Genomic DNA, 27,856 nt, shown 5'->3' on the forward strand with positions numbered 1-27,856 from the left:
AGATCACACCAGCACTGGCAGGGGCAACATTTTTCAGCAAGTTTGATGTCAGAAATGGCTACTGGAATGAGAAGCTTGATGAAGAATCTTGACAGTTGACAACATTCAACACATGCTTTGGTGGGTGAAAATTCCTGCATTTGCCTTTTAGCCTTGAAATGAGTCAGGGGCCTGAATTTTGCGCTCGTCAGACATGCACGATCAGTGGGCCCGTGAGCGGACAGGAAATGGTCCCCCGACCGTGATCGGCCCCTGACCACAATTTCATGCTGGCTGGCCAACTAACGGCCAGCCAGTGCGAAATTTGCCCTGAGAAAGGCTCAGCACTGCCAGGGGGGGACGGGAAGAGGGTGGGTGCCGGTGAGTGCTTCCACTGAGCTCCCTGAGGCAGACAGCTGTCCCAGGGAGCTGCAGACCTCCAAATAATAAAAGAAAGCACAAAGATGCTGCACAAAATATCCATGCAACACAATCAAGTGCCTGAAAGCATACCTCATAAAAAAAGTCCCCAGGTATTGATTTTTATTTTATATCCTAACGGAGATTTCATCCCGCCCTTGGATGAGGTTTCATCAAAAATGTAAAGCATTTACACTCGCCCAATGTCATCTCACACGATTTTACGCTCGTTCAGGTTGGGTGCGCACACGCCCACTCGGAGGACATAAAATTCTGACCAGGATGTGTTCCAGCAGAAAATAGATGAGACATACAGAGGATATAAAGGAGCAGTCAGCATAGCGGATGCTATCAAGATTCATGGTGCAAATGGGAAAGATAATGACTATCATCTACAAGTCGTGGAGAGAACCGGAAAAGCTGGGATCAGGTTAAATGTAGACAAATGTATTGTGAAGGTGACAGAATGCCAGTTCTTCAGAATAGCGTACATACCTGATGGAATCAAGCCATCTTGAAAAAGCCACAGCTATCTCTGAAAAGGAAGCTCCAAGAAACAAGGAAGAGTTGAGGAGTTTACTTTGTTTCATCCAGCACCTGAGTTCTTGCATGTCAGAACACAACAAATCTACAAGAACTGATGAGAGACGTTGGGTACCAATGTTCAGAATAACATGACAGGAGTTTCAATAAACTAAAAGAAGTAGTATGCAAGGAGATACGTCTGTCATTCTATAGCATTCTACAACCTGTCACTCTACAACTTGGTCTTCTACAAAAGATTTGGGAGCAGCCCTCGTACAAGGGCGAAAACCTGTAGCATTCACATCCAAAGTTCTAACATCAGCTGAGGCCAGATAGAGCTTTTGGCAGTCATGCATGGTTGTGAGGAATTCCATACATATTTCTTTGAGAGAAAGTTCATAGTGGAGAGTGATCGTCATCCATTGGAGCAGATCTACAAGAAAATCTTTGTAGACCACCAGCAAGACTGCAGAGATTACCCTTGAGGCTTCAGAGTTATGATTTAACTTTAAAATACAAGCCACAAAGAGAAATGGTGCAGCAGATGCCCAGTCTCACTTATTGCCACAGGAGAACTGTCAGATAAAAGATCTAGGTGCAAAGATTCATCACCTAGTGAACATAACACCACTAAAACTGAGTCAAATTCGAGGCGAGACCAGCAAAAACGAAGAGTTACAGATACTTTCTCAGCAAGTGATCAAGGGATGGCCTGAAAAGATACAGCCAGCAGATCCAGCAACATGACAGTAACGCTCTATCAGAAATGACATCTCACTAGAAGATGGTGTCCTGCCTTCCGGATCCAGGATAATCATACCTAAAATGATGCAGAAAGAACTTCTCCAGAAATATTTGAAAGCCACATGGGAATGGAGAAGTGTTAACTCAGAGCCAGGTCAGCTGTGTACAATGTGACAGGCATCCACAAAGACATTGAAAGAATAGTGTCTACATGCAATGTATGCCAGTGGAACAGAAATAAACAACAGAAAGAAGAGATGATAGCTACTGAAGTACCACCCAGACCATAGCATACTGTGGGAGCCAATCTATTCACCTACAGTCAGGAATGGTATCTCATCGTTGAAGACTAGTACTCAAAGTTCCCTTTTATCTGAAAGATGAAAGATTTGAGAGCCACAATAAGCATCTCTGTTCGCTGAGCAAAGGATTCCTGAAAGAATAACATCAAGGGTATGTGACAATGGAACCCAATTCACCTCAAGAGAATTTAAAGAGTTCGCTGAATGGTATGGGTTCAACATCCTCACCTCATTACATTACCCAAGGGGACAGGGGTTAATAGAAAGACATGTCCACGTCATCTAAGAATCCTCATGAAATGGGAAGAGATAAAGGAAGACCCAAATCTTGATTTACTGTTACTCCAACCTACACCTCTCAAGGCTGACATGAAATCACCTGCAGAGCTGTTGAATGGAAACAAGCAAGATACTTCCTCCAAGAGACCAGGAGGAAGTAAGACAGCAACTCACTGATGCACAGGTAGGAGGAGGCCAACACTTTAACAGGCATGCCAAATTCTTACCCGAGTTGTTAACAGGACAAACTGTACATGTACAAGATCCAATCATAAAAACCTGGAACTCGGCAAAATTGTTGGTGAAACTGAGACTCCAAGGTCCATACATCACTGAGACCAAAACTGGTAAACAAATGAGAAGGAACAAAGTTGTAGTCCACTTACAACTGAGCTGGGAAAGCAGAAAAGATCATCAATAACAGCAGCCAACATCACTAACCAGTGAGAGAACATCAACAGCATCACCAACAAGCGTTACAACATCACCAGCAAGTGACACAGCATTAGTGACATTAAGCACAACTCCTACAGCACCAGGAGCAACAGACACAACATTGCTTGCACAGCCTGCCAACTCATCACTGAGACAGATGAGTGCCAAATCTATAAGGTGGAAGCAGAATATCCTAGCATGTAAGAAGTATCGTGAATAATATTTTGAGAAAAGAAACCAAGCTATAGCTGGCGCTAAAGGTGTTCAGTTTATTTATAAAAGTCAATATTTAATCTTCTTTAGTCTAGATAACAAAAAAATAGTTAATGACTGGAACTGTTATATTGATATAAAGGCATTGGCCCAGAACTTTCTTTCCTGGGGGGAGGGGGTCATATCCTAGAGGTACCCTGGAAGAAGCGCTGGGGGACCCTCTGGAAGTCCCCATGGAAGGATTGTACAGGAATTGCCAGGAAAGTGTAAACTTCCGATGTGCAATTACCCTGCACCTGAAAGCATCCAATACTTCAATTTAAATTAGAGGATTTGGATTTCTGAACCTCTTAGCAGAATAATTACGAGGGAAATTTAAAAGGATTAAAACCACTTCTAACTCCTGGGGTACAATATGACTGACCTGCCGGGACCCCAAACTGAATCCCCCAACCACGCCCCTGACCTCCCTTGAACAACTGACATCCCGACTACCCTCCCGACCCTCCGACTACCCTCCCGACCCCCCAACTAACCCCCCCACCCCCAACTACCTTCCCCATCCCCCTCACTGCCCTCCCTACCACCTCAGTGCCCTCCCAACCTCCAGACTACCCTCCCCAACCTCAACTACCTTCCCCATCCCTCTGACTGCCCTCCCAACCCCCAGATTACCCTCCCCAACCCCTGACTACTCTCCCGACTACCCCCCAAACTCTCCAACTATCCTCCCAAGCCCTCAACAACCCCCCCATCCCCAGACTACCCTTCCCCCGCCGCCCCCAACCACTCTGTGTATTCTTGTCTTAACCACACATAACCAATATAATTATTTATTCCTAAGTAAAACATTTTAATAGCTTCATTGTTTTTGTGCCTTTCCTTTCATATTTTTGAGAAACCATAAAAGAATATAGTAAAAAAAACAAAAATACCTGGAAAAACTCAGCAGGTCTGACATCATCTGCGGAGAGGGATACAGTTGACGTTTCGAGTCCGTATGACCCTTCATCAGAACTAAGACATATAGAAATGAGATGAAATATAAGCTGGTAGAAGGGGGAGGGACAGGAAAGCTCGATAGGGGGCCAGTGATTGGTGGAGTCCAAGAAGGGACTGCCAAGAATATAGTAACATGACCGAGGAAATGCAGGAAGTAAAAAAACCAGGAAAATCTTGTTTGGTCTCGAGGGCATTGCTGAGAAGATAGGCTGGAGACATGTCCCTGCTGTTAAATGTATACATTAAGGGTAAGGACAAACTGATGGAGGGCATTCATTACTTGAGCTCATGTAAGGAGCCACTCTGGAGTGCATTATCTCCCCCCGAAACATTAATTTTAATTTAAATAAGCTTCAGTCAAAGTTTTGATTTTTTTTGTTGCAATGCCCCTTTAAGGGGTTGTTAACTTGGTTATTTGTTATTTAGTTTATTTGTTTTTATTGTATATTCAAAAGAGTATAAAGAGACACTTATTGACACTGGGGTAGTGAGTAGGGTGAGGAGCTGTGCACTTGTAATGTTTCATTTCTGAACAAATCTAAACTGAGTAAAGAATGACTTCTGGTCTCTTCCTTCACCAAATGGTTGTTAGAAGTTTAACACTCCACATATAAGAGACCTGGGTGTCCTCGTACAGTTGCTGAAGGTAAGCATGCAGGTGCAGCAGGCGGTAAAGAAGGCAAATGGTATGTTGGCCTTCATAGCGAGAGGATTCGAGTACAGGAGCAGGGATGTCTTGCTGCAATTATACAGGGCCTTGGTGAGACCACACTTGGAATATTGTTTGCAGTTTTGGTCTCCTTATCTGAGGAAGGATGTTCTTGCTTTAGAGGGAGTGCAGCGAAGGTTTACCCCACTGATTCCTGGGATGGCGGGACTGACATATGGAGGAGAGATTGAGTGAGTTAGGATTATATCTGCTGGAGCTCAGAAAAATGAGGGGGGATCTCATAGAAACCTATAAAATTCTAACAAGACTAGACAGGGTAGAGGCAGGAAGGATGTTCCTGATGGTGGGGAGGTCCAGAACCAGGGGTCACAGTCTGAGGATACGGGGTAGACCATTTAGGGCTGAGATGAGGAGAAATTTCTTCACCCAGAGAGTGGTGAGCCTGTGGAATTCACTACCACAGAATGTAGTTGAGGCCAAAACACTGTATGTTTTCAAGAAGGAGTTAGATATAGCTCTTGGGGTGAAAGGAATCAAAGGATATGGGGAGAAAGCGGGAGCAGGCTATTGAGTTGGATGATCAGCTATGATCATGATGAATGGCAGAGCAGGCTCGAAGGGCCGAATGGCCTACTCCTGCTCCTATTGTCTATTTCCATGGGCAGAATTTTCTGCTTGACGTGCAGGGAGTGGGCCCCGCCAGTCACCGCATAAATGATACATGGTGATGTCAGGCGAGCGTCCCAATGTCACCGCGCGCCTTTGCGATATTTCGCTTGGCGGACGCGCGATGAAGTTCGACGCACACCCGCCATTAATTAACGAGCCCTTAAATCGTCAATCGACTGCGGTTTTTAGGCGCCCATGCGATCTTCAGCTCGGCGCACGGGCGCAACGGGCAGGCGGATAAGTGACTTTTTAATAAAACTCATCCACGGGCGGGATAAGAGGGATCAGTGGGGTTGTCAATCTGGTCTGTGAGTATTTATTGCAGAAAGTTTTTTAAACTTGCCTGTGTGATCTGTAGCAGTTCAGAACTAATTCCAGCTGCTTTCTGTGTACTTTGAACCTTCAGGTCAGCCCTCTGCAGTCAGGACTCTTTATCGGGCCTGCAGCTTTCCTGAGGTCTCCCTTTAGCCTGGGTATGGGTTCTGATATGTCCACTGGAGGCAGCTCCTCTGATGAGGAAGGGAGGGATACAATAAGGAGGAGGCCAGGAGTGCACAATCAGCCTCCAGGGGAGCCACCTTTGGGAGTACAGGCACAGGCACAAGGGGCGCAGGGCCAAGAGGTAGTCCAAGGTGGAAGGGGCTGCAGAAAACGCCACTATCCTGCTGCCAGGGTATACAGGCAGAGAAGTAGCTACCTCAATATGACTGAGGTGCAGTGCCGAAGGAGGCTCCAACTGTCAAGGGAGCCAGTCAACTTCATCTGTCAGATTATTGGCCCTGAGATCTCTCCTAACTGTGTGGGCGGACACCCCATGCCAGCGGCTCTGAAGCTCACAGTTGCCCTCAACTTCTATGCCTCTGGCTCCTTCCAGGGCTCAGTGGGTGATCTTTACGGTGTCTCCCAATCAGCTATGCACACTTGTGTCAAGCAGGTTACAGACGCTCTGTTCAGATGTGCATTGACCTTCATCCACTTCCGCTGGGACTAGGCAAGCCAGACACAGCGAGCCAGAGGCTTCACAGCCATTGCTGGCTTCCCCCGCGTCCAGGGTGCTATAGTCTGTACACATGTAGCCATCAAAGTGCCAGCAGGTGAGCCCGGTGCTGTCATCAACAGGAAGGGCTTCCACTCCATGAACGTGCAGATAGTGTGTGATCACAGGATGCTGATTCTACAAGTCTGTGCAAGGTACCCAGGCAGCTCCCACGACGCCTACGTCCTCAGACACTCCCAGGTGCCAGGGCTCTTCAGTGCTCCAGCCCGGCTGGATGGGTGGCTGCTGGGTGACGAGGGTTATCCCCTCAGAAGGTGGCTCATGATGCCTCTCCGCCATCCAAGAACAGAAGCTGAGCAGCGCTACAATAGGAGCCACGCCTCCCCAAAGGCTGTGGTGGAGAGAGCCACAAGATGTGCTTCCAATGCCTGGACCGCTCAGGGGGCGCGCTCCAGTACCCCCCAGATCGTGTCTTGGTGATAGTAGTTGCATGCTGCGCTCTCCACAATCTTGCGCTGGAAAGGGGGGACGCAGTGGATGATGAAGATGTTAACGCAGTGGATGCGGCTGCACACGATGAGTCCAGCACTGATTCTGAGGATGAGGAGGCACAGGGGAATGATGAGGGGCTAAACGCTGACCCGGGACTACACCAAGGAGGCAGAGACACCCGGGACACTTTAATCCAACAAACCTTCAGCTAGCTCCACACAACTGGATCAGGAGGACCAGCCTTGCCTGGCGCCTCCATAGTCGGCACTTAAGTGCCACATCTGCCACTTCATCAGCTGCATCTAAGGGCTTTGGACATAAGCCTCAATGTCCACTCAAACACTCATGACATGTATGTAAAACATACAAATGCAGAACAAAGGAGCCACCCTCAGCCATGGTAACACATCTGGTTTTAATTTTCACCATCATAAGGTCACACAAAATGAAAGCAAAATGTTTCTCAACCATAAGCAAATAATAATTCCCTAATCTAGGGCCAACACAAAAGCACCAGTGAGAAATCCGTGATGTGCCTAAGGTGCCTTATGCTTACGTTTACAGGTGCCATGTCTTGGTGCCGCCCCATCACTCGGAGTGGCTTCTGAGACATTCTGCTGACTCCGCTGTCCTGTTGGCCTCGATAACCTTGGCAGCCGTCCTCTGGCCCGTGAAGCCTGTGCTGGCCCCACCTGGGAGGGATCTGCCAGGTCCACAGCTGGCATCTCCCCAGTCGTTGCAGCCTTACCCGATGAAGCGGTCACTGGGAGAGGGGCGGAGCAGCTGTTGCTCTCATCCGGAGCGCCCTGAGAGGAGCCCACAGATATGACAGGCAGCTGCTCCACCGATGTGAGGTCATCCCGGACCCTCCTGCTCATCGTCGATGATGGGCAACGAGCTGGGGAGCTTGAAGCCCACACCATCTCCCACATTGGCAATGACCAGCTGTGGTCACAGCTGTGAGGGCTTGCAGGTCCAAGCGTAACCCCAGGAGAAGCTGCTTGTTCCCCTGGAAGCCCCTCCCCACGAGAGTCGCCACTCTCTCCATGGAGGAAGCAAGACGCTCTAACATGAGGCTCATTGCATCAGTGATGCTCCGCGTGGACTCCTCCACCACGAACACCAAGCGAAGCATCGTCTCATGCAACACTCCCAGATGCTCCTGCAACCCCGGCCGCATTTCTTGCAGCTGCTGCATTGTGGATGACTCCAGAGGCACATCATTACACACTGACTGAGCATGTGCCTGGTCCCCTGCAGTCCTTCGGCTGCTGGCACCATTGGCACTCTCTGTCTCTGCCAGCTCCTCCAGCGATTGTGAAGTGCCCTCTCCACTGTGCCCCGGGACACTAGCCAATGTTGCAATTCCCACCGATGTGCTAGTATCTGTGCTGGTGCCTGCCTTGCAGAAATGGTGTGACGCAGGTAACAGTTAAGGGCCCTCAGGTGTGAGTGGGGGCATCTGCAATTGTTCCTGGTCGACAGGCTCTGATGATGCTGAAATTAACAACAAGGACAGTGGATCAGTTAGCGTGCACACAGTGACACACTTCATCCCTTTCCCCCTGGCTCATTATGTGCTCAACCTTCCAGAACCTATAGAGATGAATATTGGTGGGGTGGCAAATAGTCAGGAGGAGATCCTAACATTACAGGCGGATACAGACGGGCTGGTCAGATGGCCTAAGGAATGCCAAATGGAATGTTACGTGGATAAGTGTGAGGTGATGCACTTGGGGAGAAGAAACAAGGTACGGGAATACACGAGGAATGGTAGGGCCGTGGAAAGTAAGGAGGATCAGAGGGACCTTGCTGTGCATGTCGACAAGCCTGTTAAGGTAGCGGGACAGGTACATAAGGCGTTTAAGAAAGAAAATGCCATACTTGCCTTTATTAGCCGAGGAATAGAACATAGAAACAAGGAGGTCATGATGCAAGTGCAGAAAACCCTGCCTAGGCCACAGCTATAGTTCTGTGTGCAGTTGTGATATGCAGTTCACGGGAGGGATGTGATTGGAGTGGAGAGAGTGCAGAGGTCGCTGACCAGGATGCTGGCTGGGCTGGAGAGTTGGAGTTATGAGGAGACATAGCATAGACCGGGGTTATTTCCCCTGGAGCAGAGGAGACTGAGGGATGACATTATTGAGCTTTATAACATTATGAGGGGCATAGACAGGGTTGACAGAAATGGGATAAGGCGACTTTGGAAGGTGCTTGTCACGCGCATCTTCAAAGGACCGAGGGACCTTTGTCTATGACCCACACCTCTGACTCTGTCAGTCTATGAATGAGCAATGTTGCAACAATAACAAATCAAACAATCATCAGTGCTATGGATGTTGGGAGGACAGAGCGGATGTCACTGTTGGCCTCAAATACCTGGCCCTTCCACCCCAGCTTCACCGACACCTGTAGACCTGGGCACATGGCGCCTCTCAAGTTCCAGGGCCTCCTGCTCGAATCGGCTCAAAATCATGAGCTGGGCCTGGCCGCCTCCAGTCCTCGAACGCTCAGATGCATTGTGAGCATTCTCCTGAAAAACAGAGAAGACCATTCATTGCAGCTAATCGCACATGGACTCTGCACACACACGCCGAACCCCAACCACAGTGGAGCATCTCAGGCCTCCAGTGCCTCCTCTCCCCGCTACTGCTGATCAGTCACACAAAGATAGTACGCCTGCTCCCAACCCCCCACAACGGCCACCTTGGACACATTCTGCGTCCATCACTTTAGGAAACGCATGGTCTTAGCTCCCATAGCAAGGAGGCACAAATAGGTGCGGCATCGAGGGCAGCAAATGGCACGGCCACGAGGCTCCCCTTCCACAATCTCCTCACCATGAATAGGACATGTGCTGGAGTTCTGAGTATGGGCCTAGCTGCATCTCCTGCAGGTTGCCCCCAGACTAGTCATGTGCGACTAAGAGCAATACATGGTGCGGGGGGAACTCATCTCCTCATGAACTACTCAGGCTGATGTAAGCATGGGCACTATCTGCTTGCCCACCCAGCGTGGGAGAAATGCCCAACATGATTCAATGCAGTCACGACAGTAAGACTTGGGGGGTTGGGGGGGGGGGTGCCCTCAAAGGCTAAGGCTACCTGCTGGGTTAAATGTCCAACGCCAACATGGTACTCACCCTTCCAGAGCGCAACAAATTGTTGAAGCGCTTAGGGCCCTGGATCCAGGTGCACCGCACCACGTCGCGGGAGCTCACCGCCTCCACCACCTCCTCCCAGGCACGCTTCGTCATGTGGGGGGGACCTCCTCCTCCCATCCTGGGAAACCAGCACCTCCCGCCGTGCTGCCACCTCCTCGAGGAGGGCAGCAAAGCAATCATCAGAAAAGCGAGGGGCACATTGGCCCCCTGCTGGCCTACCCTGCAGCCTGCCCTGCTCCTGTGGCAGACCCTGCAGCCTGCCCTGCTCCTGTGGTAGACCCTCCAGCCTGCCCTGCTCCTGTGGCAGACCCTGCAGCCTGCCCTGCTCCTGTGGCAGACCCTGCAGCCTGCCCTGCTCCTGTGGCAGACCCTGCAGCCTGTCCTGTTCCTCTGCCCTTCCCTCCAGAGTGCCCTGCTGAGCAGACCCCCTGTGGTTGGATCTCCAGGTGGCCATTGTGAGCAGCCTACAGGAGGCTGCCAGGCCTTCTTTTAAACAGACTGCCGGGTCGCCATTGAACCTGGTGGTCTGTGCACGCCCGCCGCAGCCTGCACACTCCTGCTATCCACGGGAGTCGGAAATGCGCTGGGCAGGCCTTAATTGGCCCGCCTGCACAAAATGGCGGCGCGGCACCAATTACGGGCGCCAATCAGGTCCAAGGCCACCCGCAACCACTCCTGCTCTGCCCGCCCACCAAACAGAAAATCTTGGCCTATGTTTCTATATCTCCATTAATGCAAACTTCCTGGAGATTTTCCGTTACTCTCTATGAGGATATAACTCTCAATGCAAATCTGTGACCAGGATCTCACCATGTCATAGAGTTGTGGCCTCCCCCTCCTTGTGCTGCAAAGCACTGGTCTTTTGATATACCCTGAATTTGTTGGGAATTTTTGGGCAGCTTCCTGCTCCAAGCGTACTTTTCCACAGATGTTTGGGTCTCAATTCTTCCCCTAATCCATATAATTTCCAATATTCCACTCACTACACATATCTCCGAATTCAAGCAACTAATTGTTGTTGATCCATGCTAACTCCACCCTCTTTACATCAACATTATCCCTCCTCTAGATCTTTGACTTTAACTCTAAGCTCCTGTAGTCTTCTATCTATTTCCTATTTATTTTTATGTATTCTACTAACTGCTATGTTACTTCCCTGTGTCCATTCGCAGGTCCATTTTGGCTGCCACTCCAGATTCTCAATCATCACTTTAACTTCCACTTTTTTCTCCCCATTTTTTACTTCTTTTCTCTTTACCCTTCCTAAACCCATCTCTTCTATTGTCACACCTCATTTTACTTATTCCCCCTCAGGTACCCTGACCTCTCGAATCCTACCCCAACCCTTGACCTTCCTGCTCTCTTGTCACTATTCTAGACTTGACTCTCTCTTCGATAAGCCGACAGCTTCTCTCTGTGCCTCTCTTAGCATCCTCAGAAGGGCTCATCAAGGCACATGGCGCTTGTAACCCCAATTTCCCAATCCTACTTTCTTGCTGAACCTCCCTCTTGACCTGTCCGCAGCCTTTGACATGGCTGATCATACCATCCTTCTCCAACACCTCTCCACTGTCATTCAGATTGGTGGGACTGCACTTGTCTGGTTCCATGCTTAACTAATCGTAGCCAGAACACTTACAATGGCTTCTCTTCCCACTCCCTCCTCCTGCACTGTTAACTCCGGTGTCCTTAAGGATCCATCTTTGGCCCTCTCATCCACATGCTGTCCTCGGCGACATCATCCAAAGGCATAGTATTAGTTTTCATGTGCAGGCTGAGGATACATAGCTCTACCTCACCATTACCTCCTTAACCCCTCTTGCTGAATTAGCAGGCTGCCTGTCTGATATCCAGGACTGCACGAGCAAAACTTTTCCACTGATTGAATATTGGGAAGACTGAAGCCATTTTGTGCACCCCCTGCCAGAAAGCCTGTTCCCTAGCTACCAATTCTATCCCTCTCCCTTGCAACTTGTTGATGCTGAAACAGACTGTTCACAACCTTGGTGTCATATTTGACCTCACGATTAGCTTCCAACTACATGTCCATGCCATCACTAAGACCACCTATTTTCATCTGCGTAACATTGCCCGTCTGTGCCCCATCTCAGCTCATTTGCTGCTGAAACCCACATCCATGCCTGCGTTAACTCTTGACTTGACTATTCCAACACACCCCTGTATAGCCTCCTGTATTCTACCTTCTGTAAACTAGAGGGCGTCCAAAACTCTGCTGCCCATCTTCTTATTCACACTAAGTCCCGTTCACCCATCACTCCTGTATTCACTGACCAAAATTGGCTCCAAGTCAAGAAAGACCTTGACTTTAAAATTCTCCTTCTTGGTTTCAAATTCATCCATAACCTCACCCCTCCCTATCTCTGTAATCTCCTCCAGCTCCAGAACCCGCCCAGATTTTTGTGCTCACCTAATTCTGTCCTCTTCAGCAGCCATGATTTTAACTGCTTCACACTTGGTGGCTGTGGCTTCATCTGGCCAGACCGTAAGCTCTGGAATTTCTTTCCTAAACCTTTCTGCACCTTCATCTCTCTTTCTTCCTTTAAGATGTTACTCACAGCCTATCTCTTTGACCAAGCTTTAGGCCATCGGTATTAATATTGCTTTATGTGGCTTGCTGTCAAATTTTGCTTTATAGCACTCTTGCAGGGAATGTTTTATTATATCAAAGTTGCTATATAAATACAAGTTGTTGTTGGAAGAGGCAACATGAACCCAAGACAATGTTGGCAATAAAATGAACACTGTGGATTGAAGGCACCTAATGTTAATTGTACTATGCCAGTTATGATATCTAATTGTATATTTTGTCAAAGTGACAATAAGAAAGAATAAAGAGAAACAAATGTGATTAAAAATGGAATAATAGTGACCAGAAGCAAAGACCCTGAAAATTCCATGGCTGGGTATTGGTGGATGGCTCACTGAAATCAATATGATGTGCAACTGCAATAAAGAAAACCAACTGGGTGCGTAGGATTAGAGAACAGATTTCAGGAAGTGATCTTTAGGCTGTCCCTGCCATTAGTACAACCACACTTAGGCAGAATTTTCCTCTCGTCGGGCACCTGTGTGCCTGACCCGAATTAGTGTAAAATGATGCGCGATGACGTCGGGCAAGCGTCCCGGCAACATCGCACATGATATTTCAGTCGGCGGGTGCGTACAGGAGTCAGCAGCGTGCCCGCCAACAATTAAGCGGTCTATTAAGGTCCTTAATTAATTAATTGGTTAGAATTTTTCGTTGCTCATCCAACCATTTGGTTGGCGGGCAGGCGAGAAGGCCGAGGGGCCCTTTGCATTTTTGGCGAAACCTCATCCGTTGGCGGAATGAGGTTTCGAACAATGACTTTTTAAAAATTTAAACCTTTAACACTCCTATTTAACATGTCCCTGCTCATGTGATGGAGTCACATGAAGGGACATGTTTTCATTATTTTAAATATCTTTAATTTCATTATTAAAAATCCTCAGCTCCCTGAGGCAGCTCTATGCCTCAGGGAGCTTTTACTGCATGTACCCACATGCATGTGTGAACTTCAGCGCTTGCCCTCCTCCTGCATCCCCCCCACCTCCCCAGCAGCACTGAGGCTTCTCAATGCACCTTTCACACTGGCTGGCCATTAATTGGCCGGCCAGCACGAAATTGTGGTCGGGGTCCAATTGCTCCTGGGCTCACCTGCTGCACCCGCCCGTCAAGGGCAAAATTCATAGAGTATTATGTACAATTCCAGTCACAGGCACAGGGATATCCAGACACTGTAAACAACAGAAATACCAACAGTTTAAGACAGCTGGGATGTGAGGAAAGGGCAAAGAGCCTGGAATTGTTTAGTCGAGGGAAACTAAAGGCTCAGGTAATGTGTTATTGAAACATTCAAGATTTTTAAAGGGATGGGTAAAGTCAACTTTTAAGATTGCCACAAACTTTACAACCAATAGTTATGGGTTCAAGGTTAGGAGAGATAATTCAGGTTTAACAATTTTATGCAGAGGGTGTTTGCACACATGGAATTTGCTACCCAGGAAGAAAATGGAGGCAAATAAGATGGAAAACTTTAAAGGAGAATTGGATAGATATGGAATGGCCACAAGAAGGGTCTTAGTTTTTGGGGATAGTTCGATTGCTGTCTTTTTCAGTCCTCTACTTTTCTAAATTGCTTTTTGCTGTATTATTAGCATTTGTTTCAGTGTCACAATAATGTGTGGGATGTAAACTTTAAGAAATGCTTAGAACAGCAGAATTGTCATTTCCCTGGATTTGCTCGTATACTATAGCTTCAAAGGGGTTTGATATCGTGATACCCAACAATCAACAGTTATGTAAAATAGTTCAGGTGCGGTAACAACCCCATTCTGAACACACAAATATGAAAAATGTCGCATTGTTGGGTTAGTTGTCATTTGAACTTTAAATGACTAACCAAGACATTTATCAGAATGTTGTCATATTTATTATTTTTAATTAAACTCATTCCATACTCATGCATATTAATAATACAAAAGATGTTCACTCATACTTTCACATGCACTTATAATTCAATTATAAATGCTTTACTGCAGTGTTGTCCAATAGAAATCGTTGACCAGCCACAGATGTGGTTATAGTTACACTGTTTTAGTTGCATGTACTAATTTTAATAGAAAATACCTTCCATACATTCACATAAATATAATTTGTAACTGTACATTTAAAAAACATTCCAGTAACCTTCATGACCTTGACCCTCCCTAAGCCTATAATCTCCTCCAGCCCTACAACCCTCTCGGATATCTGCACTCCTCTAATTCTGACCACTTGAGCGTTCCCAATTGTATTCGCTGCACATTAGTGGTCATGCCTTCAGTTACCTAAGCCCTAAGCTCTGGAATTGCCTCCTTAAACCTCACTGACTCACTACCTGTTTCCTCTTTTAAGATGTTCTTTAAAACCTACCTCTTTGACCAAGCTTTTGGTCATCTGTCCTAATAGCTTCTTATACGAAATTGCATCAATTTTTGCTTTATAATACTCCTATGGAGTGCCTTGGGATATTTTATTAAAGGTGCTATATAAATATAGGTTGTTGTTAAAACAATCACAATGATCAACACCTGTGCACTCTGTTTTGCATCTTACCATCCTTTCAACAAATGCACAGAAAGGTTAAAGTACATGTGCATGTAGTGATACCAGCAAGCATTAAGATCACGTGCCCAATATTGATGTTGAATTGGTATCTTTTCATTTACTAATAGAAATGCAATTAGTCACATTTGGTTCACAATTAGCCATGTTTGGCTAATGATTAATAGACTGGATAACACTGCGGTACTGTCATAATACATATTTAAATGTATTTATTTTATATTTAGTAAACAATATACATGATTAAAAGTTTCATAAAATAAAAATCTGTTAAATGCAACATGTTGTAAAAATTATTAAAATCCTTAATAATGGGTAACTGTACATTTGTGAAAAGTTTATTAGCATATAAATAGTTCAACTTTGGCACCAATTAAATCCTTAAATATAATAAAGGCTAACTAGTTCAGTTATTTTATTTTTACATATATTAAACATGCAAGTTTATTCATTTCATGTTATTTTCTCAGCTAAAAATATTGTTCATCCTCACATTTGACTAATGTTTCTCTACAGTACTTAGTTGATTGGCCCATGAGTCTATGTTTAGGGATTTTCGCTGTGAAAATGCTATTCCTTGGCTGTTTCAGATTTCTCACGCAAACGTAGCCTTTTACAACAGGATGTGTTAGGGGACTGAAGGTAATACCTGCAGATCCCATAATGAAACTTTTTAAAAAAAACTGAGATAGTTGTCTTTAAATGTCTTTCTCTCCCCGCCCCCCCCACCCCCCACCCAAACCCGCACGCCATGCTAATACTATATTGTGTTAAATATCGTTCTCTGCCAAAATTAAACCTCACATTTTTCGTTCATTTTGCATCGTTATATCAACGCATGGCAGAAATCCCATAGGGTATCTACAGTCACTGTTCACTTACTATATAGGCAGAAATGTATAGCTTGCATCCAGCTGCTGTATTGAACCTATCATGCTGTTAGTTAGAATTGAGTTGCAATTTTCTTCTCGGACTAAGTTCAGGCAATTTGTTGTTTAAGCAGCCGAATATAGCAAGGCTTGCAATTTTGTTCTGCAATTCTCTGCGCGCAGTCTGTCAGCTAACTTTGTAAATCTCCTGATTTTCAACGCATTTTAAACCATGTTATGGGATAACCAAGCTATAAAATCTATCAAAAAGTATTACAACGCCATGCATTATTTTTAGAGGATTATTTTGTATTTGATGCAACAGCATGCTCCGACAGCAACAGTTAATTCACGTTCAAAAAAAATCCCTTTCAGGGAAAATTCAAAGAATCTTGAGGAATGCTACAGGATGTCCACACAGCGAAATGTCGATATTCCCAAAGGCAGGGGCTTTAAGGACTGTGGTATGGGCAATTCCTTGATGCTCGCTGGAAATCTTGACGGTGGAAGACATTTTAAAATGCCCTGCATGGATATGAGGAATAAAGTGGCCGGTGCTTTCCCACATAGGTAGTTGTATTTCTCTTCTCCCAAAAGCCCATTCCATTCATTCGGGTTGTCTTCCAAAGCCCTTTTCATCTTGAACTGGAGACTTGACATGAAAAGCAGCAGCTGGTCGATGCATAGCTTTTTGGATTCGGCGTTGATCTTGGACACCCGGAGTTGCTCTAAAATGACATCCAGAGGAGTGAGCCCTTTGCTGTCCACAATCTTGGGCGAAGCCCCGCTGCCTAGCAACATGAGGACAGTCTCCGCCCTCAGGAGCTCGCAAGCCAAATGCAAAGGCGTCTTCCCGTCCTCTATGTGGAAACAGCCCTTCCTGTTAATGTACGACTTAAAGCCCGGCAGCTGATTGGTTATCTTCAGGATCAGGCCCAGAATGTCCTTGCGGTCGTACCTGACGGCCATGGCGAGGTGGGGGGCGGATGATGGGCAACAACAGAAGCGATCTCCAGGTACCTCGAGTGCCTCGTCCGGGTAATGGGATAACAGGTATTGGGCATAGGGGAGGTGATTGTGCACCACCGCGTACAGGAGGGCTTCTGAGGGCGAGTACGTGCGTAGGCTGGTGTTCTCTTCCCAGTAAAACGATTCCATTGTCCTCATGTCCTCTAGCATCCACACAGGTTTTCGGTCTCTCACTGCCTGGTAAAACATATATGATAGGAATTTACATTGTCTTTGATCGTCGTGGTTGGAAGGTGAGTTGCTGCACATCTTACAAGGAAATGAGCCCGCTGAAGTGGTCCACCGAGAGAACGCCAGATGGTCACCTTTTCCCCCTTTACTCCTCCCCTCTTTTTTTTGTTTCAATTTCAATCCGACACGAACCCCAAGGTCAAACCTGTCCGTGGCATTTTTTCACTGCACTATTTGCCAACGCGCACCACGGGGGGGAGGTGGGGGGCTTCCTCTCGCTCCAGCCTCTTCAACAAAGCATCCGCAATGGTGGGGGGGGTTGTCTCTTCTCGTTGGAACACCTTCCCTTAAATCGGTGAGAGAAAAATCAAGAAGCAAACCGAACCTGCCAGCGGATTCAGAGAGGCGCATTGGAATTGGGAGGACCGCCGAGCCGAGGAGGAGGAGGGAGGGAGGGAGGGAGGAAGGAAGGGGGGAGGAGCAGGGTTTGCAGCCGGTGCTGGGATGGGGGTGGTGTGTGTGGTGGGGGTGGTGTGTGTGGTGGTGGGGGGAGGGGGTGGTGTGTGTGGTGGTGGGGGGAGGGGGTGGTGTGTGTGGTGGTGGGGGGAGGGGGTGGTGTGTGTGGTGGTGGGGGGAGGTGTGTGTGGTGGTGGGGGGAGGTGTGTGTGGTGGTGGGGGGAGGGGGTGGTGTGTGTGGTGGTGGTGGGGGGAGGGGGTGGTGTGTGTGGTGGTGGTGGGGGGAGGGGGTGGTGTGTGTGTGGTGGTGGGGGGAGGGGGTGGTGTGTGTGGTGCTGGTGGGGGGAGGGGGTGGTGTGTGTGTGGTGGTGGGGGGAGGGGGTGGTGTGTGGTGGTGGTGGTGGGGGGAGGGGGTGGTGCGGGACACTGCGCTTTCCCAGCAGTGGCCCGGCGCTCCTGATCATCTGCTGCGCTGGTGCCGCTCGGGGGTGCCCAGCGCCGGCGTGCGGTTCTCTCTCCTCCGCCTTTGCGATCGATCCGCTTCACCGTGCCAGTCCGGGACGGCGAGGCTGAGGGCGCAGACCAACCCCGGGCGGCTGAGGAGGCAGGAAGGGCAGAAATAAAGAGGCAAGGGGAGGTGAAAGTGGTACCGTCTCGCCGGCACAGAATAAGAAAGCATAATGCAGAAAACGAAAACTGGAAAATAAAGCAGGGGTTGGGGAGGGGGGAGACAGCAATGAGGAAGGAAAACAAGACAAAATAAATAAATAAAGAGGACGAGGGAATTAAGAGGGGGTAAAAACAAAGGAAATTAAATGAATGTTAAAATGCAGAGAGAGGTTGTACAGATAGATACAGGAGGGGGGGCGGGTAATTATTAAAGGGAAACGGTCCCTGAAGCTAAACATGAATGAAGTGATGCAATAAAAGGACATGACACGGCTGGCCAGGTACCAGTTTCAAACCAACTGGGGAGTTTGCTGCAAGACTGTTGATGCAGGGAGGTACTGCATCTGAAAATGTGCTCCCTGCAGCTCCGCCACAATGGCACACTCCTGGCAACTTGGTGCTTTTCACAGTTTAAACCCACGACCGAAGCACTCGCTGTTTTCGCTGGAACTCGAGCATTCTAAGTCGAATATGGCACAGTGTGGATACCTGCCTCATCAGCTTGGATCAGGAGAAGGCCTTTGACAGAATATCGCACACCTACATGGTGGATGTGCTCTCCAAAATGGGGTTTGGGGAGGGAATTCGAAATTGGATCCAACTGCTCTACACTAACCTCAGTAGCGCAGTCTCAATCAATGGGTGGGAAACAGATAGCTTTCCGATTAAATCTGGAGTCAGGCAGGGCTGTCCTCTCTCGCTTGTTCTTTTCGTGTGTTGCATAGAACCCTTTGCCGAGTCCATCAGGAAGGATCCGGGCATAAGAGGAGTGACGATCCCAGGCAGTGGAGGCACTCAGGTAAAAGCCTCCCTGTACATGGACGACGTCGCCGTCTTCTGCTCGGATCCGCTGTCGGTGCGCAGACTGATCCACATCTGCGACCAGTTCGAACTGGCCTCGGGAGCCAAGGTAAATCGTGGGAAGAGCGAGGCCATGTTCTTTGGGAACTGGGCTGACCGATCCTTTGTCCCCTTCACTGTCAGGGCTGACGGCCTGAAGGTGCTGGGGATATGGTTCGGAGGGACCAGGGCATGCGTTAGAAACTGGAAGGAGCGAGTGGCTATGGTGAAAAGGAAACTGGGCATGTGGGAGCGACGCTCCCTCTCCATTGCGGGTAAGAACCTGGTCATCAGGTGTGAGGCACTCTCGCTGTTGCTGTACGTGGCGCAGGTCTGGCCCATTCCAGACTCCTGCGCGATGGCGATCACTCGAGCCATCTTCCGCTTTATCTGGAGGTCGAAAATGGATCGTGTCCGCAGGGACGCGATGTACAAGCCTCTAGATAAAGGGGGAAAAAACGTGCCCAACATCGCCCTCATACTGATGGCCACCTTTGTGTGTGGCTGCATCAAGCGGTGCGTAGACCCTCAGTACGCAAACACCAAGTGTCACTACGTGCTGAGGTTCTACCTGTCCCCGGTGTTGCGAAGGATGGGTCTGGCCACGCTGCCGCGGAACGCTCCAAGTAGTTGGACCGTGCCGTACCACCTGTCCCTGGTGGAAAAATTTATGCAGAAAAACACCTTTGACCACAAGTCCATCAGGCAGTGGTCAGCACGTAACGTCCTAGAGGCCCTGAGGGAAAAGGAGAGGGTGGACCCTGTGGGATGGTTCCCCGAGCAGACTGTCAAAGTCATTTGGCAGAATGCCTCATCGCCAGAACTTTCCAACAAGCACCAAGACGTGGCTTGGCTGGTGGTGAGAAAGGCCCTCCCCGTCATATCCTTCCTACACGCCAGGAGTCTCACCCCCTCTGCACGTTGCCCTCGAGGTGGCTGTGGTGGGGAAGAGACCGTTGCTCACCTCCTTGTGGATTCTGCCTATGCAAAGAAAGTCTGGAGAGAGATGCAGTGGTTGCTGTCGAGTTTCATCCCGAGCAGTTCTGTGACACAGGACTCTGTGCTCTACGGGCTGTTCCCAGGGACACACACCGAGACAAACATCAACTGCAGCTGGAGGATCATCAACTCGGTGAAAGACGCGCTTTGGTCTGCCCGAAACTTGTTGGTCTTCCAGCACAAAGAGTTGTCCCCGACCGATTGTTGCGGACTGGCACAATCCAAAGTCCAGGACTACGTGCTGAGGGACGCACTAAAGCTTGGGGCAGCTGCCGCAAAGGCGCAATGGGGAAGGGTCGCTGTCTAAGACCTTTCTGCCACAGCGCACCGAGAGACTGGGAACTGTTTAGAGCCCCTCGAGCTGTACAGCTCAAAATGAAAGGCGGTAAATGATTGTAATATTGTTTCTACTGACGCACCTGGTGATACATTTTGTAAAAGTTTAACCTGGATTGTACCCTTGTAATGGTGTTTTTGAAATGGTTTGGAATGTGATTGAAGATATTTTATGAATAAAGTATATTTTTGCAAAAAAAAAAGAATATGGCACAGTCCCTCTCAGGTTGACCGTGTTTCCTTTCTGAACGGCGAGGACATGACACCAGCAAGGTTGCTGAGTTTTTCCAGCATTTTTTTTGTTTTTGTTTCAGATTTCCAGCATCCGCAGTATCTTGTTTTTATATTAAGGTTGGAAAGAGAATGAGGTGGTGGTAAGGATGAGCCAGGACATACACGCCTCAGAGCTTTCACTAGTCTGCACTGGTTAATTCACCGGGACTCGTCCACCCAGCATAAAAGATCGAGGAGTTTTAAGTGCAAGTGTAGAACTTCAAAAGGACAAAGACAAGTTGGTGAATTGGGTGGACAAGTGACAGATGAAGTCCAATATGGAGAAATGTGAGGTGATTCATTTTGGTAGTAAGAACATGGAAAGACAATATAAAGGGTAACTTTAAAGTGAGTACAGGAGCAGAGAGACCTGTGTGTGATTGTGTGTGTGCTTGTGTGTGTGTGCACAAGACATTGAAGGTGGCAGGACAGGTTGAGAGAGCAGTTAATAAAGCATATAGCATCCCAGGCTTTAATAATAAGGGCACAGAGTACAAGAACAAGGAGATTACTTTGAATTTATGTAAGACACTAGTTCGGCCTCAGCTGGAAAATTGTGTCCAGTTCCGGGTGCTGCACTTTTGGAAAGCATTGGAGAGAGTGCAGAAAAGATTCACAAGAATGGTGCCAGGGATGAGGAATTTCAGCTATATAGATTGGAGAAGTTACGACTGTTTTCCTTGGAGAAGGCTGAGGGGAGATTTGATAGAGGTATTCAAAATCATGAGAGGCCTGGACAGAGTAGGTAGGGAGAAACTGTTCCCACTCGTGAAAGGATTGAAAACAAGAAGGCATGGATATAAAGTAATAGTAAAAGAAGCAAAAGCAGTATGAGAAAAATCTTCTTCACACAGCAAGTGATTAAGATCTGGAATGCGCTGCCTGAGAGTGTGGTGGAGGCAGGTTCAATTGAGGCATTTAAGAGAGAATTCAACTGCTTTTTGAAAAGGAAGAATGTGCAGGGTTATGGGGAGAAGGTGGGAGAATGGCACTAAGTGAATTGCTCATTTGGAGATCCAGTGCAGACACGATGGGCTGAATGGCCATAAATAGGGCCCGAGCCATTTGCTCACCATGTAAGCTTGATGCTGAAATAGGGCGCATCAAAGGCATCCTGCGGTATAATGGCTACCCTGATCAGATCATTTTGCACTGTATATCACACAAACTCATGAACGGGCCTAAGGCCATCACTTTTGGCCCTGAAAAGTGCCAAATTAGTTAACAAAAAGTGCCCAGGTTACCCTGGAAGGGCAAAGGTATCTCAAAATTTGAGCAACAGGTAAAATTAGCTGTTTATACTGCTACTATGCAGTAGCAACACGAGTGGTGCTCGCCACTAACAGGATGCTGCTGTCAAGCCAAAAAGACGATCTGCCTATCACCCAAATGAGTAATGTGGTATATGAGTTTCAGTGCCGGTGTGATGTTGGGTATGTAGGCCGTACGTCCCAAAGACTGACAGATCATATCAAAGAGCATGTTCCAGCCACTGTTCGCAATAAGTAAGGTACAGACCATACTCAACCAGCCCGTGCTTGCAAAACAGTGTCCAACATTAGATGTGATTCTGCGATTGGACAACATTTGCTAAATAATCCTCAATATGACAAGAATTACGCTGACAACCAATTTAAGATTGCCAATCGGGTTCACAGTGTAGTACATTTGGGGTACTGGAAGCTACATATATTAATATGAAGGGCCATGTTCTTTGCAGACAGAAAGAGCATGTACACCCATTGCATTGCCCCCTGTTTCAGCTAAACAAAATAAGTGACAGCCATTTGCTGGCTCATTCCTCAGGAAAATGCCTTGACCAAACAGGGTCAAGTTGTCTGGTTTAAATTTCAAACAATGCTTGGCAGTTAACTGTCAGTCACTATCAGTGCTGTATTCTCCATGGCAATGCCACTTGCTAACCAATCAGCACTCTCTTCATGTACAGTATAAGTTGTTGTTTTCCCCCTTGTATTGGTATTATAAAACCATAAGACATAGGAGCAGAAATTAGGCCATTCGGCCCATCGAGTCTGCTCTGCCATTCAATCATGGCTGATAAGTTTCTCAACCCCATTCTCCCGCCTTCTCCCTGTAACCTTTGATCCCCATACCAATCAAGAACCTATCTATCTCGATCTTAAATACACTCAATGTCCTGGCCTCCACAGCCTTCTGTGGCAATGAATTCCATAGATTCACCACTCTCTGGCTAAAGAAGTTTCTCCTCATCTCCGTTCTAAAAGGTCTTCCCTTTACTCTGAGGCTGTGCCCTCAGGTTCTAGTCTCTCCTACTAATGGAAACATCTTCCCCACATACAGAATACTGAAAGGCCTGGATAGAGTGTAAGTTTCAATCAGAACCCCCCTCATCCTTCTAAACTCCATCGAGTATAGAACCAGAGTCCTCAAACGTTCCTTATATGTTAAGCCTTTCATTCCTGGGATCATTCTCGTGAATCTCCTCTGGACCCTCTCCAGGGACAGCACAGCCTTCCTGAGATACAGGGCCCAAAATTGATCACAATTCTTGCAAGCGTCCTGATGAATGCAAGCTTAGTCATGTCTCTTTTTTCAGCAATGCTAAAGTTCTGTACTACCCCTTTATTTAAATCATAATAAAAACAAGCATTTTAATTAGTGAAAAATTATAGTTTTTTTTACAATAAAATACTTTTAAAATGGAACAAAATTGATAGCTGCTTCAAATCCTCTTGCTGATCATTTGTCACTTGTATGTTTCTCTCAGCCTTATCTGAAATTCCCTTTTCTGAGTTGTTTTTGCATTCTTAATCATGTTCAGGTCGTTTTCGTCAAACATCCAATTGATCAGTACAACCTCGTGAATGAAATGGAGCTTTACAATCCACTGAACAAATTCTTTCACCATGAATGCTTCGGGATATAATTCCATCTGGCTGCTAAAATCTAATGATGTCAACTTGAAAAGGCCGCCTGTTTCAATTTTTCTCAGGGCTCCAAAAAATGCAATCCAGCCTTTTGTGGTCGCAGAATTCTCTGCCAGATCTAAACACTGAAGGTTTTCCAGGTGCCCACTGATTGCCAAGGAAGCTGAGGAACAGAAATTCAACAATTAGCAGGTAGAATTGAAAGTCTGCTAGTCATTTGAAAGCAAACTAAAAATTACTAACTTACACTGGCTCCTGGTTCAACAATGCCTCCATTTTAAAATTCTCCTTGTTTTCAAAGCCCTCCATGGTCTCACCCCTCCCAGCCCTACAACCCTCTGAGATATCTCCAATTCTAGCCTCTTGCACATCCCCAATTTTAATTGATTCACCATTGGCGGCCGAGTCTTGACCTTCCAAAGCACTAAGCTCTGAAATTCATTCCCCAAACCTCTCCATCTCCCTTAAGACACTCCTTACAGCCTACCTCTTGGAGCAAGCTTTTGGTTATCTGCCCTAATATCTATTAAGTGGCTTTTCTCTCTTCATTCTTTCATGGGATGTCATTGTTGTCGCCCATCCTTAATTGCTGCTGAACTGAGTAGCTTGCTAGGCCATTTCAGAGGGCAGTTAAGAGTCAACCACATTGCTGTGAGTCTGGAATCAGACTAGGGAAGGAGGGTAGACTTCCTCCCCTAAAGGGCATTGGTGAACTAGATGGGTTTTTACAACAATGATGATTGCTACAGTTAATATTACTGAGACTAGCTTTTTATTGCAGATTTTTTAAATTATTATTAATTGAATTTAAGTTCCACCAGCAGTCATGTTTGGATTTGAAACCCCAGAGCATTTGCCTGGATTACTAGTACAGTGATATTACCATTACGCCACCATCCCCCACTATTACTGTCAAATTTTGTTTGATAATATTCTTGTGAAACGCTTGGGGCATTTTACTGTTAATGGTGATATATAACTGCAAACTGTTGTTGCAGAAAAGCATTCCAAGGTGCTTCACAGAATCACACAATGCAGATGAGGCCCTTCGGCCCATCGAGTCTGCATCGACATGTGAGAAACACCTGACCTACCTACCTAATCCCGTTTACCAGCATTTGTCCCATAGCCTTGAATGTTATGACGTGCCAAGTGCTCATCCAGGTACTTTTTAAAGGATGTGAGGCAACCTGCCTCCACCACCCTCCCAGGCAGCGCATTCCAGACCGTCACCACCCTCTGGGTAAAAAAGCTTTTCCTCACATCTCCCCTAAACCTCCTGCCCCTCACCTTGAATTTATGTCCCCTCGTGACTGACCCTTCAACTAAGGGGAACAGCTGCTCCCTATCCACCCTGAACATGCCCCTCATAATCTTGTACACCTCTATCAGGTCGCCCCTCAGTCTTCTCTGCTCCAACGAAAACAACCCAAGTCTATCCAACCTCTCTTCATAACTTAAATGTTTTATCCCAGGCAACATCCTGGTGAATCCCCTCTGCATCCCCTCCAGTGCAATCACATCCTTCCTATAATGACCAAGGTGCTATACAACTCCAACATGACCTCCCTACTTTTGTAATCTATGCCTCGATTGATAAAGGCAAGTGTCCCATATGCCTTTTTCACCACCCCACTAATATGCCCCTCCACCTTCAGAGATCTGTGGACACACACACCAAGGTCCCCTTTGTTCTTCAGAACTTCCTAGTGTCATGCCGTTCGTAGAATACTTCCTTGTCAAATTACTCCTTCCAAAGTGTATCACCTCACACTTTTCAGGGTTAAATTCCATCTGCCACTTATCTGCCCATTTGATCATCCCGTCTATATCTTCCTGTAGCCCAAGACACTCAACCTCACTGTTAACCACCCAGCCAATCTTTGTGTCATCCATAAACTTACTAATCCTGCCCTCCACATAGTCATCTATGTCGTTTATATAAATGACGAATAATAGGGGACCCAGCACAGATCCCTGTGGTACGCCACTGGGCAAGAAAGTAATTAGTCAAAAATTAATTAACTCATTTTGAAGTTTCCAATTTAGCTCATCAGATTCAGCAGCTTCTCCTAGCTTGGTATCAACTGAAAACTTAACCAAATTGTCTAGTTGCTTCAGAATTGAAATTGTCAATGCAAGTTAAAAACAGGAAAGTTTACAGCATTCTGGGGAATACCACTCACCAATTTCTCCAACTCAATACAACTCCTTTAGCGAGTTTCTTACCCATCCTACACTCAAATTACCACCCTTTTTGTGAGGAATCTCACAATGTTAACAGACACAAGTTATAAACTCTTTAAACATTGAATACAATAAAGAGTAGGGCGGTTATCCCAGATAACCTGTCCAATATTTATCCCACAATCTACATGGCCAAAACAGATTATCTGATCATTATCAGATTGCTATTTGAGCGAGTTTGCTGAAAACAAATAGACTGCTGTGTTTCTACATTCCAACTGTGATTATACTTCAAAAGAACTTCATTGGCTTTAAAGCACTTTGGGAATGTCCGGTGGTCATGAAAAGCGCTATATAAATGCAAGCCTTTCCTTCCTTCTTTATATCAACACTGAAACATGTTCCAATTATTAATGAATTGGAGTATATTTTGACGTGTGTGTTAATTAACTTCATTCCACATATTTTAGTTAACAGTGACTATAGCAATTCTTTCAATTCTTTCTTGAAGATTATCTTTTGATACTGATTCACGACACATAGCTCTTTAGACTTTGAAAGTCTGTCATGGGAAACTTGGGCACTGTGCATTTAACTTACCCAGTGAGTCAAGGTCTAGGTCGTTCAGTCTCCATTTCTGTAGCCCTAACTTTGTCACATTTGTTAGGCTTTTCAGTTGGATTACCAGTTTTTCAAGGCAACTGTTGACATTTTGCCCAAAAGGCAACATCAGCACCTTTAAACTTGAGGCAACAGTTAGTTGATCAACTGTAGGAAGAAAAAAATAGCTAAGATTTGGTTGCAAATTTCTTATCTAATACAAGTATCCTGTCTAGAAAAGCTTTACATGCATCCACCATATTTTAGGCATCACAACTCAAACTATTAAACTTTGGCACCTCAAAAGTATAATGAGGAAGAGAAAGAAAAGGATAAATCCACTGACTTCCTGCTTGCTTTCCTGACATGGCCTCTCCTTCCAATGACAGGAGCCAGAGATTTACTGGCAGCTCTCAATCTACAGAAATTTCACTCAGCAATGATATGGCGCAAGAGTGGGAAGGGGGACTAACTGGATTGCTTTGCTGAAATTAGCAAAGGGCCAACAAAAAGTTGCTAAAAAGGGAAAAAAATAGATTAAGAGGGTAAAATAGCCAGAAGTATAAAAGCAGATTGTAGTAGCTTCTATAAATGTGTAAAAATTAAGACAGTAGCTAAAGTAAATGCTGGCGCCTTAGAAGCAGAGACAGGAGAATGAGGAAATGGCAGAGGCATTGAATAAATATTTTGTATCTGTCTTCACAGTAAAAGACATGTTTCATACCAAAAATAGATGGTAACCTAGGGACTAAAAAGAATGAGGAAGTTAAGGGAATTAATATCAGCAGAGAAAAAGTATTGGAGAAAATTAAGGGAGTAAGACCCGACAAATTCCTGGGACCAGATGGCCTACGCCCTAGGGTTCTAAAAGAGATAGCGGCAGAGATAATGGATGTCCTCCGATGTCAAAATTTCCTTAGATTTGGAAATGGTCCGACTATATTGGAAGTTGGCAAATATTGCACAGCTTTAAAGGAAAGGAGGGAGAGAGAAAACTGAACTACAGGCCAGTTAGACATCAGTTGTAGGGAAAACACAGGAATCTATTGTTAAGGAAGTCTTATCAATGCACTTAGAAAAGCAGAGTATAATTTTTTTAATTCATTCATGGGATCTGGGTGTCACTGGCTACGCCAGCATTTACTGCCCATCCCTAGTTGCCCTTGAGAAGCTGGTGGTGAGCTGCCTTCTTGAACCGCTGCAGTCCATGTGATGTAGAGACACCCACAGTGCTGTTAGGGAGGGAGTTTCAGGATTTTGACCCAACGACAGTGAAGGAACGGCGATACATTCCCAAGTCAGGATGGTGAGTGGCTTGGATGGGAACTTCCAGATGGGGGTGTTCCCATGCATCTGCTGCCCTTGTCTTTCTAGATGGTGGCGGTCAAGGGTTTGGAAGGTGCTGTCTAAGGAGATGTGGTGAGTTCCTGCAGTGCATCTTGTAGATGGTACACACTGCTGCTACTGTGCGTCAGTGGTTAA

The 27,856-nt window shown here is 46.6% G+C and overlaps 3 protein-coding genes across 13 annotated transcripts in view; all 3 read right to left on the reverse strand.

Annotated features, from left to right (window-relative positions):
- Positions 1-4,600: 4,600 nt before the first annotated feature.
- The window catches only part of kmo (kynurenine 3-monooxygenase), a 369,659-nt gene continuing 346,403 nt past the window's right edge, over positions 4,601-27,856 (reverse strand). The window contains exon 17 of the transcript XR_013578721.1: positions 4,601-4,755. The gene's annotated coding sequence lies outside the window, so the exon portion shown is untranslated. The remainder of the gene's footprint in view (positions 4,756-27,856) is intronic.
- Positions 14,351-17,341, reverse strand: LOC144689831 (ankyrin repeat domain-containing protein 9-like). Its single transcript, XM_078557242.1, has one exon. It carries the CDS (start codon positions 17,181-17,183, stop codon positions 16,308-16,310), a length of 876 nt encoding a protein of 291 aa, XP_078413368.1. The 5' UTR covers positions 17,184-17,341; the 3' UTR covers positions 14,351-16,307.
- LOC144689832 (NLR family CARD domain-containing protein 4-like) overlaps positions 23,298-27,856 on the reverse strand; it is a 35,725-nt gene continuing 31,166 nt past the window's right edge. For all 11 annotated transcript variants that reach the window (XM_078557253.1, XM_078557251.1, XM_078557246.1 and 8 more), the window contains 2 exons: positions 26,375-26,542; positions 23,298-23,750 (listed from right to left, as the gene is read on the reverse strand). In XM_078557253.1, the coding sequence (XP_078413379.1) occupies positions 23,407-23,750; positions 26,375-26,542 (512 nt within the window). In that variant the 3' untranslated portion in view covers positions 23,298-23,406. The remainder of the gene's footprint in view (positions 23,751-26,374; positions 26,543-27,856) is intronic.

Source organism: Cetorhinus maximus, chromosome 14, assembly GCF_964194155.1.
Source record: "Cetorhinus maximus chromosome 14, sCetMax3.hap1.1, whole genome shotgun sequence".
In the NCBI taxonomy this organism is placed as follows: domain Eukaryota; kingdom Metazoa; phylum Chordata; class Chondrichthyes; order Lamniformes; family Cetorhinidae; genus Cetorhinus; species Cetorhinus maximus.